We start from the raw sequence: 15,748 nt of genomic DNA, 5'->3' as shown, positions 1-15,748 counted from the left end.
CATGCAAATGATCAGACCTGCCTCTTCCCTCCTTCCCCTCTCCTCTCCCTTCCTCTTCACTTCTTCCTCTCCTCACCTCTTCCTTCTTCCTCCTCCCTTGCCCACTCCAGGCTTCCCTCTCCATAGTGAGTTTTACTTATGTTAAGCATGATTGCATGGGAGTAAATCCCACTGAACTCAATAAACATGCAAATGTTCAAAGCTACCCTCCTCCCCCTCCTGCCTGCTCCCCTCCCCCTGCTCCCCTCCCCATCCCCTATGGTCAGTTTTACCCATCCTAAGCATGATTGCAGGGGAGTAAATCCCACTGAACCCAATAAGCATGCAAATGATCAATCCATTCTCAGCAAACCTGTACAGGATCCCATTTCTTACCTCCTGGAATAAAAAGCAGGGAAATTCACTAATAGGCAAAAAAAAACACCTTGTGATTTAAGAACATACCTATAGCCAACAGATATTTCTATCAGATTTTTTAAAAAAGAGAAATTGGGCAGCTATAGTGAATGCACCAGGGGAGCAGAAGACCTGACCTCCTCTATGAGATATTGTACTGCCCTACAAATGTGTAAAAATGCAAACACAATTTGGGTTGGTCTTTCACAGTCCAATCCACTTCCTGTGTAGCTTGGAAGAATTTGATAACATGTGCCTCTGAGTATATGGTGAGTGGTGTCAACACCTGCAGTCAGCCCAAATAACAGAAGCAAGACATGTGCTGTGCTGGTCTTGTTTTAGCAGGGAGGAAGCAACTATATTAAAACAGTTGATATCGTTCAGATAGTGACTTTAAATATGTTTGATTTATTTTGAAATTATAGTTTTCTATAGTAAATCATTCTCTTTTGCTTCTTTCTCTGTAAATATGGGAAGTACAGCAACACTTTGCAACACTAAAAAAAGCTTCAAAAACAATTGTGGAATAGTGGCACTGACTATTCTGTAGAATAGTTTCCAATTGACATGAGGAGTGTCTCAGTTTGCACAAGAGAAAACAGTGGGAGGTGAAGTATATTCTAGCAAAATTCTAGGTGTGCTTTATGTTTTTAATTGGCCATGCCCACCTTTCCTTAAGTGGAGTAGTTTAAGCATAGCAGGCTGAAAACATGCATCTTGGGCAGGCCAAGTTGGTTTATTCCAACAGCTAGAGTCATTGCTTAAGTAGCAACATATTGTAATCAGTCTGATTTTACATCAAACTGCAGTTTCAGATTCAACTGTTAATGCGCCCAAAATAGAAATAGAGCATAACCTCCAGTTTGAAACACAAAAGGCTGTCTTCACTATCATATGACATCAACCAATAAAAAGGCTTTGAAATTAATAAAAATAAATTTGACACAGATTTCTAGAACAAATAATGAGAGAAATATAATTTTCTAGGTTAGATTCTCTGTAGAAACAGTAGTAACACAGAAAAGAAGCAAAGTAAGAAGAACACCAACAAACATACAAAACTGTAATTCTCCATCTTTGGAGATGGCAGGTGTTGCTACCACTCACCATATGCTCAGAGGCACGTTACCAAATTCTTCCAAGCTACACAGCAAGTGGATTGGACTGTGAAAGACCAACCCAAATTGTGTTTGCATTTTGACAACTTTGTAGGGCAGTACAATAACTCAGAGAGGAGGTCAGGTCTCCTGCTCCCCTGGTGCATTCACTATAACTGCCCAATTTCCCTGCTTTTTAAAGTTTGGTGGTCATTATCAGTGTGAGTAGTTTTGCTGGAGAAGAATATTTTAGACCCATTTATCCCCTGACGAAGGCCAAACCAAGCGTTGGGCTTTTGTCATAATAAATATATTTTTTCAAGCATTTGGGTTTTTCCTTTTTTCTTTCTTTTTTCTTTAGGATGCTTGCCACCTTTTGCTGTTGGATATGCTCTTAAACGATAAGTGTTTTTGCCTATTAGTGAATATATATTAGGCTGTCAGTTATATTTGTATGTGCAATTTTTGTTTTTAACTAAGATCTTTGGTCCATGATGAAATAACTCTTATGAGGACATCTTAGGTGGCTTCCAGACTGCCCTTAATTTGCAGATGGCATTCAATTACATGATGTCAGATGTTGGTTGTGAAATTAGAGTGGATTTGGTGTTCTTGCACAACAAACCCTCTTTTTAAAAAGCTTAACTTTTTATGGTAAGTGTTGGGGAATGCATTAGAAAGTATGGAATAACAATTGCTCGATGCAACGTTGGATAAGCTCTCTGCAAATAAATAATAATGAATGCTCAACAAACAGGCCTTCCGGAAGTGACTTCAGACTATGTATATATCAAATTTCCTCACTCTAGCTAGTGGGGAATACCCTAAAATGTTGGTGGGGGATGTCCAGTTGCTTTTCAGTGTCTTTACATAGTTACCTAATCCTACATGCTTGAGGCAGGAACCATTTTGTTTTCTATCTGTGCTGGACAGCAAGATAAAACAGCAGGTTAAAGGCAGTGATGTTATGCCGGAGGCTGGCAGGGGACAGTGAGAGGAGAGACATTTCTCTTTCCTTTTTCTTCCCTGCCTGTGCGATCATGCACATTTTCTTGACAAAGGAAAAGAGTTTTGTAGTATTGGGTACAGGCCTGCAGCTGGGTGGGGGATGGTGCTTTGCATCCACTGGCTTTTGGGGGGTAAACTGTTTTCTTTTTAATTTGTGATGTGACAATGACAACCTCCATTTACAGAATAATAGCTTGTTATAAGAACAGGACCCTCTGAAAAATTCAGTGAATAAGGCAGGGTGAGTGCACAACAAAAGCCTTTTCTGGCAGAGTCCACAAAAGCCTGCTCACTCAAGACTTTCCCTGATCAAAATCACTATAGTTACTGAAGTGATCCTGAAAAAAACAGCCCATATAGTAACATTACACTTGAAGAGTTAAATATTAGAACTTGGTATTATGGGCTAAAATTACACTCCACCCCTTGGAGTTGTTCATTTGCTCTGCTTTTCAGTTGCAGTTGCAGTTGTGCTGTCTACCCAGCCAGCAATAAAGAAGGATATTTGTTTGCCTGCAGTAAGAAGCAAGAGTTTGCTTATTCTGCAGCTATTATAATGAGTAAAGCAGGACTGAGTGCTTATTGCTAAAGGATGAAATAAAGAGATAACTTAAAGTGATCTGAAAAAATGGCTACCTTTTACTCTTTTAAAACACTCACTATACTCACGAACATAGTGGCTATTTTTTCTTGTTGTGGATTACTTGTTGGCAAAGGATGAAAGGAATAGAAATATTGCTTTGTACACTACAGTTAGCTAGCTGGCTACACACTTAAGCTGTAACTAATTTCTGATTTTTTTAATGTGCAGCTCAGCACGAGTCTTTTTCAGGGTTTCTGGACAGAAAAATCAACCCAGCAGCTAGTAAAACAAAATCAATTACTTTCCACAATTAGTTTCCAATTGCTTAGTTTATCCTTTATATAGCAGCCAGTTAGAAAGTTTTCCCTTGATTGTTCAACAGGAAGGAAAATCTGAAGGTCAGGAACAAGACTAGAAAGAGGGACTCTCAAGAAGGAGTTACCAAACACACCCTATAGTATTTATTTTCTCTCTGCCCTTCCCTAAACTTGTAGTATATAAAACTGAGATACCTAATGCAGCATTAAAGCCAAACTCAGGAGCTCATTATCTTTACCAAAGTAGTTCAGTTCATGAAGAATCAGAACACAGGGACAGACCACAGGTAGCTATAGCAAAGTCAAGCTTTTGAGTCTGACATTCCTGTGGATCTCTCATAAAGGGCAAGACAATTCAACAGATTAAACATCATACATGTAATTTAACACACTCTCTAGATGAAGGAGGAGTGACAGGAAAGGTCACTACCTTTCCCTTCCCCTGGCCTGGCTCTCACATCCTCTCTAGCAATGAGGAGGGGATTGGCTGGTGTTATGCTCCTCCCCTCAATGCCCCACCTAAACTGTGGCTGCCATCAAGAAATGTGGGTGCCCCACCTAACAAAGAAAGGTGGTTACAGGGCTGACTAGGTGACACAAAGCTGATAAGAAGCTTCCCCTTGCATCTAGGAGCAGGAGGGCTTATAATCGAACACATGCAAAAGTATCATACATTTGCTTCAATTTTTTTAAAAAATCAGGTTAACGCAAAGGAGAGTGACCTCCCAAAGAATTAACTGAAAATTGTTGTCATGTCAAATCATTATTAATGTTTACGTCAAACATCATATTTTCCAGTTTTTCAGCCTTTACATTTAAGAGTATTTTCCCCTCCACTTCCTATTGGATTTCTGCTATTGAATATATTAAACTGAGAGTTTATTAACTAACATAAAATTCAAGCCTCGCTATATATATTTAAGCTGATATATATAGAAAAAATTCTTAAATACACATGTAAAATGTTTCCAGAATTAATTTCCCATGTACAGTGGATTGGAGCATGCTTACTTTCAATTGTCAGGCTGGCAAAACGAACTTCGAATAAATAGATTTTGTGGTTGGCCAGTATTATATCGCCACAAAATGTCTCTTTATACAGATTCAGAAGTTACCTCTTTGTTGTTGCCTTCAGAAAAATTGGGAACACACTCCACTAATTTTGACATTGTTCTGTTTTTATTTTCTTGCATAGACTTGTGGGGAGTCCTGGATGCTATCTCTTTTCTTCTGTTCTGGGTGAAAAAAAATGTAACTGTAGGATCAGGAGACTCGATGGCTTACAGCCAGTGACCTTTCTCTATCTCCAGGGTTTCTCATTAACTATCCCAAACTGCACAAACAAATAATAAACTTTCTTTACCAGACTGGCACTTTGGACTGTCCTTGTTGCTTTGGCCAGGCTCTGTTCATCTTTTGATATCAGCCACACAGCAGCATCCTTTCCTTTAGAGTAAAATGTTAGTTCAAAAACAGTCAAACTATTATCACAGTCACCCCACTGTGACAGGGTCCCTTCATGATAGTCACAGCCACACACCCTCTTCCCTTTTTTTCCTTTCTGCTGGGTTGAGAATTAGACAACAGATTTCCGTAGGAGCCAATCAGCATGAAAGGAGACAGTGTTAGCTACTGAAAACAATCTTCTCAGTGGCTAACTCACCTCTTGTCACTTTGATTGGCTCCAATCAGCAGGGAAGGACAAGGAAGCAAGTTAGAAGATTCTTCTCAGTGGCTAACAGATTCCCTGTTCATGCTGATTGGCTCATAGGACACTGGAGATATAGGGACCTGCTGGGACTCTGCTCCCAAAAAAGTAAAGGGTCTAAGACCTCCTGAGATCCTGGACGATTCCTGCCCACAATGATACAAAACTGGATGGTGATTTTGCTTTCATGTATCTAACAAATGGGCTCTATTCCCTGAAAGCTTATACCATAATAAGTCTGTTGGCCTATAAGGTGCCACAAGACATTTTTTGTGTGTTTTCTTTCCGTCCAAAGGGTATTCCAGAAGGGGGCCATTCAGATAATTGCAAATGGGCAACAGGTTTCTTTTAACATATTTGATTTTTTTGTAGAAAAGGTGAATCCAGATTATATGGAGAGGGATATAGGCTGGCATTTTTATGCCAATAGTGTCATGTGCACACTGTGAAAAACTTTTATGCACAAGCAGCACTAATCCCACAATAAATACTGGAAGCACCCTGAACATGACCAGCTGTGTGAAAGTGCACTATATCTATGCCATTTCTCAGATTCACAAAGAACCCTGTTGGGTATTTTTAAAAGAGTGGGGAAAATAAAGGCGTTCCTTTCTAAATAAAGAGCATATTATACAGACTCTATATGGAGAGTAGTAATGACAATGTGATATGCTTGTAACTATTTTAAAGAAAGGGAGTGTAGGCAGGGCCGGTTCTAAAGGGCGGCCAGGTGGGGTACTGGTCTGAGGGCCCCTGGAGCTACAAGGGCCCCTCCACTCCCCTTCAGCGATCCATGGAACAAGCCACGGATCGCAGGACAGGAGCTTCTGAGCTGCCCGCCATCCCCCCACTTCACCTACCTTTCTCTCCGCTGTTTTTTGTGGCTGTGCGCACTGCACGCACAGGATTGCCATCAATCAAGATGGTGGCCGAGGTTTCCCTAAGGGGCTGAAGCCTCTGCCGCCATCTTGGTTGATGGCACGCATGCAGATTGCGGACTGCGGACTGCGGAAGGGGAGTGGAGGGGCCCAGGCATGCCTGGGGCCGGCCCTGAGTGTAGGTGACAAAGAAGACTGATTCACAGAACCACTTTGTACATGTTTCACCAATGCTACAGCATACATGTTGTTCATTAAAGAATAAACCAGTTTTGCTAACCACCACTCAAACAATCTTCAGAGGTTTTGTAGCAAAATGCAAAACTGTCGTTTGAATTCCAGGGCAAGCAACAGCTTTGGAAGGGCTGATTTTAATTGGAGCCGCAGTACAGGGAAGAAAAGGTTTAACACCCATTCTATCCTGATCCAGAGTGGCTCCATGGCAGTTCTTGTTTTTAAAGAACACATGTGCAAATATGAATTATATAGCCATGAGAGTGGCTGTATACTATAGCCAGCATGGATTTTTCACATTCCGCCATGTTAAATTGAAAATACCCCCCATGCCATTCTGCTGCTTCCCATAAGCTCATTTCAAAACAAAACCTTACAAAATTTATAGTCCTGAACTCAGAAACGCTTGCTTAACAACCCTCTACATTTTCATGGCAATAAACAAAACACTCAGAGAGAATCCAGACTTTAAAGTCTGAAACATGAATAAAAAAATCCAGGCCCCTGTTGGACATTTTTCTGGCAGTGGTCTCATAATTTGTTGAAATTATTTAAAAATCAGCCATGTTCACAGACTACCTGTAATTCCTATTACTTACTGTGTTCCATACCTTGACCTTCATTGCCTGCAGTTTATACGTTTACTAATGCATGGCTGATTTTTAATTAACATTGCAGTCTCTGATGGTGCGGGCATGCTCAGTAAGAACCATCAGTGTTCAAAAAGCCAGACTAACAGCTGTTTGGCTTGGCTAATAGGGGACAACACCCACGCCAGACATTTATTCTACTTTATTCTATTATTAGAGCCAGAGTGGTGTAGTGGTTAAGGTGTTGTCCTATGACCTGGGAGACCAGGGTTTGAATCCCCACACAGCCATGAAGCTCACTGGGTGACCTTAGGCCAGTCACTGCCTCTCAGCCTCATGAAAACCCTATTCATAGGGTTGCCATAAGTCGGAATCAACTTGAAGGCAGTACATTTACATTCTATTTATTCCACTTTAAACAGTCATGGCTTCCCCCAAAGAATCCTGGGAAGTGTAGTTTGTGAAGGGTGTTCAGAGTTGTTGGGAAACTCCTATTCCAGAGGCCAGAGTGATTTAACAGTCAGCCCCTCTTCCCAGAGAATTCTGGAGACCATAGCTCTATGAGGAGAATAGGATGCCTCCTAGCAACTCTCAGCACCCTTCACAAACTACACTTCCCAGGATTCTTTGGGATTCCCAGGGGGAAGACTGTTTAAAGTGGAATAAATGTCTGGTGTGGATGTGGCCATGGACAGCTTTGGTTTAAATTCGAGTGGAAGACTACATGTGCCTGCTGTAGAATAAAAAGGTTGAGGGGGAAATGAAAAATAATGATACTGTTAACATTTTTTAGGAAGGGGCTTTCCCTCTGCCCAGTGCCCACCTACTTTCCCCTCTACTACTCCCCCTCTCTCCTCCACCTTCATCCCTAACCCTCCTCTTCCTCCCCTCTTCCTCCTCCCTCCCATCCCTCCCCCTCCCCCTTCCCCTGCCCCCTCCTCCACCCTCCCTGCCCCACCCCTTAAGCATGATTGCACAGGAATAAATCCCATTGAATTCAATAGGCATGCAAATGATCAGACCTGCCCTCCTCTTCCCCCTGCAGACCTCCCTCCTGCCCCCTGTGGTCAGTTCCATCTATCCTGAGCATGATTTCACAGGAGTAAATCCCATAGAACTCAAATAAGCATGCAAATGACCAAACCTGCTCCCCCCTCCCACTGCCCTCTGTGCTCCTCCCCCCCCATGGTCAGTTTCACCTATCCTAAGCATGATTGCAGGAGAGTAAATCCCACTGAACTCAATAAGCATGCAAATGATCAATCCATTCTCAGCAAACTTGCACAGGTTCCCATTTCTTACCTCCTGAATTAAGAAGCAAAGAAATTCACTAATAGGCAAAAAAAAACCACCTGGTGGTTTAAGAAGGTATATATAGCCAACAGATATTTCAATCAAATTTTAAACAACGGGGAAATTGGACAGCTATATTGTACTACCCAACAAATTTGTCAAAATGCAAACACAATTTGGGTTGGTCTTTCACAGTCCAATCCACTTCCTGTGTAGCTTGGAAGAATTTGATAACGTGCCTCTGACCTTATGGTGAGTGGTAGCAACTCCTGCAATCAGGACTACATCTCCAAAGATGAAGAATTACATTTTTTTTTTTGTATGCTTGTTGGTGTTCTTCTTACTTTGCTTCTTTCCTGGGTTATTACTGTTTCTACAGAGAATCTATCCTAGAAAATTATATTTATCTCATTATTCATCCTAGAAATCTGTGTCAAATTTAATTATTTATTTAGCTGATTTATATCCCACCCTTCCTCCCAGTAGGGGCCCAGGGCAGCAAACAAAAGCACTGAAAACACTTTAAAACATCATAAAAACAGACTGTAAAATATAATAAAACAAAACATTTTTTTTAAAGCTTTAAAAACATTTTTTTAAAAAAGTTTTAAAACATATTAGAAAGCAATTCCAACACAGACACAGACTGGGATAAGGTTTCTACTTAAAAGGCTTGTTGAAAGATGGTCTTCAGGTGGCATCAAAAAGATAACAAAGATGGTGCCTGTCTAATATTTAAGGGTAGGGAATTCCAAAGGGTAGGTGCCACCACACTAAAGGTCCATTTCCTATGTTGTGCAGAACAGACCTTCTAATAAGATGGTATCTGCAGGAGTCCCTCACCTGCAGAGTGCAGTGATTGACTGGGTGTATAAGGGATAAGACGGTCTTTCAGATATCCTGGTCCCAAGCTGTATAGGGCTTTGTACACCAAGACTAGAACCTTGAACTTGGCCCAGTAGCAAATGGGCAGCCAGTGCAGTTCTTTCAGCAGCAGGGTGACATGTTGGCGATACCCTGCCCCAGTGAACAGTCTCAACGCCACATTTTGCACCAACTGCAGCTTCCAGACCAACCTCAAGGGCAGCCCCACATAGAGCGTATTACAGTAATCCAGCTTGGAGGTTACCAGTGCGTAGACAACAGTGGTCAGGTTATCCCAGTCCAGAAACGGCTGCAGCTGTCTTACCAGATGAAGCTGGTAAAAGGCACTCCTAGCCACTGAGGCCACCTGGGCCTCTAGAGACAAAGATGGATCTAGGACCACCCCGAGACTATGGACCTGCTCTTTCAGAGGGAAGTACAACCCCATCCAAAGCAGGCAATTGACCAATTATCTGAAGTCTGGAACCACCAACCCACAGCACCTCCATCTTTCTAAGATTCAGGCGTAGTTTATTGGCCCTCATCCAGCCCACCACTGAGTCCAGACACCAGTCCAGGGCTTGCATGGCCTCTCCCAATTCAGCTATTACAGAGAAATAGAGCTGGGTATCAACAGCGTACTGCTGAGACCTCACCCCAAATCTCCTGATGACCGCTCCCAAGGGCTTCATATAGATGTTAAACAGAATGGGGAACAATCACCCAATGCTCTTCTCTGAAAAGAACCCTGGAGATAGGATCAGAACCACTGTAAAACAGTGCCTCCAATACTCATCTCACCAAGTTGGTCCAGAAGGATACCATGGTCAATTGTATCAAAAGCCGCTGAGAGATCAAGTAAGAATAACAGGGTCCATCAGGGCAACCAAGACTGATTCAGTCCCATAACCAGGCCTGAACCCAAACTGGAATGGGTCAAGATAATCTGTTTCATCCAAGAGTACTTGCAATTGCTGCACCACAACCCTCTCAATCATCTTCCCTAGAAAGGGGGTATTTGTGACCAGTCGCAAACCAATGGGTCCAGGGTGGGCTTTTTCAGGAGCAATCGGATCACCTCTCCTTTCAGGGCAGCTGAAACCACTCCCTCCCGCAATGATGCATTGACCACACCCTGGATCCACTCGGTCAAACTCCCTCAGCAAGCATTAATAATCCAAAAAGGGCAAGAGTTGAGAGGACACATTGCTGGCCACATCATCACAAGGACCTTGTCCACGTCATCAGGCTACATCAACCGAAACCATCCCCAAGACGTTGCAGCAGATGTTGCACTGGACAACTACACTAGATGTGGATGGGGCATCAAGATTGCTATGAAGGCAAACAATTTTACCCCCAAAGTGCCTTGCAAACAATTCCCGAAGGGTCTAAAATTCCGTTTCCTGGAGTTGATGTCAACGGCCCCCTGACAATATGGAAAACCTCCACTGGACAGCTACTTGAAGATGCAATGGTGGCAGAGAAGTAGGCTTTCTTCACCGCCCTCACCACCACACAGCAGGCATTGTTATGATGTTTTACTCCTGCCCGACCAGCCTCATAGCATGTCTTTTGCCACTTGCGCTCTAGCCATTGTCCTGCCTGTTTCATTACCCTTAATTCACTGGTGTACCAAGGTGCAAACCGGGCTCCACAATGTCAGAGAGGGTGCTCAGGTGCAACTGTGTCAAGATCACAATGCGCCTTGCTGTTCCACAGCTTGACAAGGGCTTCAACAGGGTCACCTACTGGAAACTCCCCCAGGGCATTCAGGAATCCTATGGATTCTATTCGTCTCCAGGGGTGGACCATCTTAATCTGCAGGGGAGGATCGGAGCCATAAGTCAGAACTTCACCAGGAAGTGGTCTGACCATGACAATGGGGTGACATCCCCCCCATCTCCAGACCATTCCTTCCTCCATCTGGAGCAAAAACCAAGTCGGGTCATCATGGAGACCATGAAGTCCCAAGCTGGAACGCTAGAGGCAGCCTCAGCATGGACATTGAGATCACTCAGGATTATCGTTCTGGGCTCTTCAAATACCACAGCCAGGACGGCCTCCGCCAGCTCAGTCAGAGAAGCCGTCGGGCAGCAGGGTGGAGGGTACACCAGCAGCAACCCTAATTTACTGTCTCCTTGGCCTGACACCAGGTACAGGCCCTCACAGCCAGCTCCAACACAGTGGTTTCCTGATGACAGAGATGGAAATTCTGTAGACCACATCCACTCTTCCTCCTTCCATCCCTGCAGCCTGTGCTGGTGTTGCACCGAGTATCCAGATGGGCAAAGCTAGGTCAGATCAACTCCTCCCAGCTCACTCACACAGCTCTCAGTAATGCACACCAAATCAGCACCTTCGTCCATGATCAAATCATGCATGAGTGTGGTCTTATTGTGTACCAATCTGGCATTAAACAACACACACAGGCCAGTGGGCACAGCAGAAGAGCAATGAGGAACCTGTCCATGAGAGGAGTGGGAGCCTTGCCCTCATCTTCTATGGTAGTTCACCCCCGCCACGGCTATATTTCCCTCTACCTGTGATCACTGAAATTGGGGTGGCATCACCCATGTTCCTCCTTGCTAAGACTCCTCTTAAGCACCTGATATTGACCCAACAAGAGCCCCCCAACAAAACCTACCTGAACCAGCTATCCCAGTAGGCCTCTGAGAGAACCAGGAACGGCCTGACCCACTCAATATCTTTCAAACAGGGCACATCTGTTGCCCCGTCTCACACCCAGTGAGGGCCAGCCTTTTGCATTCTCACTCTGAAGGCAACTGGCAACTTTCTCCTATCATTCACTTCACTGCACAGGCTCTCACCCTGTGCAGGTATTACACATGTGCCATATGCCCTCCCCACTACCAATCTCCTCTAGATTAGTTTAAAAAAATAGAAGGGGGTAGCGTCTTCAACCTTGGGACACTCCCTTTGGTGTCGCCCCTTCGGTGGTGACCCCACTGGCTGCAGACCCACCACCCAAGGGCAGCCAGGCTTTTATGCCCCCTAACCCAGCCAGGAGATGATGCAAGAGGCTGCAAGATTGACTACAGCCTCTCTCTGGAGTCAGGGTCAGGCAGGGGGTCCCAGTCCTTGCAAGCACGTACCAGGGACTTAAGAACATAAGAACATAAGAACATAAGAAGAGCCTGCTGGATCAGGCCAGTGGCCCATCTAGTCCAGCATCCTGTTCTCACAGTGGCCAACCAGGTGCCTGGGGGAAGCCGGCAAGCAGGACCCGAGTGCAAGAACACTCTCCCCTCCTGAGGCTTCCGGCAACTGCTTTTCAGAAGCATGCTGCCTCTGACTAGGGTGGCACAGCACAGCCATCATGGCTAGTAGCCATTGATAGCCCTGTCCTCCATGAATTTGTCTAATCTTCTTTTAAAGCCATCCAAGCTGGTGGCCATGACTGCATCTTGTGGGAGCAAATTCCATAGTTTAACTATGCGCTGAGTAAAGAAGTACTTCCTTTTGTCTGTCCTGAATCTTCCAACATTCAGCTTCTTTGAATGTCCACGAGTTCTAGTATTATGAGAGAGGGAGAAGAACTTTTCTCTATCCACTTTCTCAATGCCATGCATAATTTTATACACTTCTATCATGTCTCCTCTGACCCGCCTTTTCTCTAAACTAAAAAGCCCCAAATGCTGCAACTTTTCCTCGTAAGGGAGTCGCTCCATCCCCTTGATCATTCTGGTTGCCCTCTTCTGAACCTTTTCCAACTCTAGAATATCCTTTTTGAGATGAGGCGACCAGAACTGTACACAGTATTCCAAATGCGGCCGCACCATAGATTTATACAACGGCATTATGATATCGGCTGTTTTATTTTCAATACCTTTCCTAATTATCGCTAGCATGGAATTTGCCTTTTTCACAGCTGCCGCACACTGGGTCGACATTTTCATCGTGCTGTCCACTACAACCCCGAGGTCTCTCTCCTGGTCGGTCACCGCCAGTTCAGACCCCATGAGCGTATATGTGAAATTAAGATTTTTTGCTCCAATATGCATAATTTTACACTTGTTTATATTGAATTGCATTTGCCATTTTTCCGCCCATTCACTCAGTAGGCAAGCACCCAGATGCTCAGGTACTCACTCCCAGGGCAGGTCTTCTCCAGTCCCCCAGTGCTGCAGCTGTTCCCCTGAATTTATTTTCATTAATTTGAAAGTCTTTTTAGTGGTCAGTGTCATATGAAGGTGAAGACAGCCTTTTCTGTTTCCACCTGGAGGTTTTATTCTACTCCTATTTTGGGTTCATTAACAGTTGAATCTGAAACTGCAGCTTTGATGTACAATCAGACTGATTACAATATGTTGCTACTTAGGCAATGAATCTAGCTGATGAAAAAAACAAACTTGGCCTGCACAAGATGCATGCATTCAGCCTGGTATGCTTAAACCACTCCACTTAAGGAAGGGTGGGCATGGTGGTCAATTAAAAACATAGAGCACACCCAGAACTTTGCTAGAATTTATTTCACCTCCCAATGTTTTATCTTGTGCAAACTGAGACACTACTCATGACAACTATCTATTCTGCAGAATAGTCAGTGCCATATTCCACAATTGTTTTTGGAGTTTTTAGTGTAAATTTTGCAAAGTGTTCCTGTACTTCACAGAAACAGAAGCAAAAGAAATACTTTAACATAGGAAACTTCACTGAAATTGCAAAGTAAATCTAACATATTTATAGTGAATATCTGAACTACATAAACTGTCTTAATATTGTTGCTTCCTTTGTGCTATGTTGTTTCTGTTATTTGGGCCGATTGCAGGTGTTGCCACCACTCACCATATGCTCAGAGGCACGTTACCAAATTTGTCCAAGCTATACAGGAAGTGGATTGGACTGTGAAAGACCAGCCCAAATTGTGTTTGCAGTTTTGCAAATTTGTAGGGTAGTAAAGTATCTCAGGAGATCAGGTCTCCTACTCCCCTGGTGCATTCACTATAGCTACCCAATTTCCCCACTTTTTAAAGTTTGATAGAAATATCTATTGGCTACACATACATTCTTAAACTGCAAGGGTTTTTTTTGCCTATTAGTGAATATACATTTGACTTCACATGTAATTAGCCCTAAGAATCCAGAATCTAGAATTCCATATAGACAAATGGGTTCACACAAACTATTGAAAAAAGTGGATCAAAAGAAAGTTATTACACGTTTTATTGCAGATGAAGCTAACAGTGGTGTAACTGAAAAGGCCACTCCTCTTAAGGAAGGGTGGGCATGGTCAATTGAAACATAGAGCACACCTAGAAATTTGCTGGAATATATTTCACCTCCTACTGTTTTATCTTGTGCAAACTAAGACGCTCCTCAAGTCAACTATCTATTCTGCAGAATAGTCAGTGCCATTATTGGATGAAGTGTGGTTTTGTGATGTCATGGGATATATATGGCCATATGAAATGGCTAATCTTCCTATTCTCCAGGATGAAGTCCTCTGACCAAGTTTAGAGGGAGGATTGCATTCCTTCTGGCTGCCGTTGATTTGAACCACTCTGATGAATGCTTGCAGGCTCTTAGAGACAAATTTCTAGAGGGGTTTTGTAGGTTGTAAATAAAGGTTCGATGAGCAATTGATGGTGAGTTGAACTGTTCATGTAAGCAGAGCTTGGAAAAGTTACTTTTTTGAACTACAACTCCCATCAGCCCCAGCCAGCACGGCCACTGGATTGGGCTGATGGGAGTTGTAGTTCAAAAAAAGTAACTTTTCCAAGCTCTGCATGTAAGTCAGTGTGCCAGGGCTTTCGTGACACAGCACATGACTGCAGATGAATTGAGTGGCTTTTCTTTAGAAAGGGACAGATGATATTTGCTACTTATCTATGTAATTTAGGGTTTATGGAGGCTTTTGTGTGTAATTTTTTTCTTATTTGAGGCTAGAACATTTTACCAAAAAACTCCAGGGCATAAAATGTCAGGGCCTTTGACAACCAAGTAGCAGATTCAGATGCACTTTCCCACATTTAAGTCAAAGTTGTACCACTGATGTTTTTTTAATAACACAAAATGAGCCTATGGAGCCATGCGTTGGTTTGATCTTTCCTCCACATTCTCTGGCACACGCAGATGACTTGAGAGAGAGATGGGTTCTCATTTGTAATGAGGCTTGTCGATAAGGACTACAACAGCATTTTAGCATGTGTTTTTAAATTGTTTTTTTTTAAGTGTTTTTAAATTTGTATATTTCTATATTTGTTTTTAATGTTTTTAATTGTTGTAAACCACCCAGAGAGCTTCGGCTATGGGGCGGTATACAAATGTAATAAATAATAACAATAATTTATATAATATTTAAAATCTTTGTAATTATGCTTGCTTGTGTTTTTGCTCTTCCATCCAGAGGCAATTGGAAGACCATTAGAAAATAGGCCCTTTCTCACAGCAAATCCTAGAATTTCTGTGAAACTATGCTTGCTTGCCTTGGCAGTGTTATCATCACAGATTATTTCCATAGGAAGTGATGTAAAAGAACAAGCAGAATTGGAAGTAGCATACAAAGCCAAACAGCTCTTCATTGTAACTATAAACAGCTGAAACTACAATTATCAGCAGACCAGCAGTAGGGGCCAGAGAGGGATTAGCAACTCTTTATAGCGGCATCTTGCTTCAGGGAACATATTGCCTCCAGATGTTAGGGGGTCCTCGAGCAAGATGCCCTGAGTGGTTCTTCATGTATCTTCTACCTAGGAAAGCTTAGACATATTTCCACCTTTTGTGCTATAACCATTCATTAGCCTCATGGCAGATGTC

At 43.0% G+C, this 15,748-nt stretch overlaps 1 protein-coding gene across 3 annotated transcripts in view; it reads right to left on the bottom strand.

Moving 5' to 3' along the window:
* FTCD (formimidoyltransferase cyclodeaminase) overlaps window positions 1–4,660 on the bottom strand; it is a 50,294-nt gene extending 45,634 nt beyond the window's left edge. The window contains exon 1 of one of the 3 annotated variants that reach the window (XM_061607638.1): window positions 4,517–4,660. In XM_061607638.1, coding sequence (XP_061463622.1) covers window positions 4,517–4,594 — 78 coding nt within the window. In that variant the 5' untranslated portion in view covers window positions 4,595–4,660. The other 2 variants (XM_061607640.1, XM_061607639.1) reach the window with 2 other exon arrangements.
* Window positions 4,661–15,748: the final 11,088 nt, after the last annotated feature.

Source organism: Rhineura floridana, chromosome 2 (assembly GCF_030035675.1).
Source record: "Rhineura floridana isolate rRhiFlo1 chromosome 2, rRhiFlo1.hap2, whole genome shotgun sequence".
In the NCBI taxonomy this organism is placed as follows: domain Eukaryota; kingdom Metazoa; phylum Chordata; class Lepidosauria; order Squamata; family Rhineuridae; genus Rhineura; species Rhineura floridana.
This window is presented reverse-complemented; position numbering and strand designations above follow the sequence as displayed.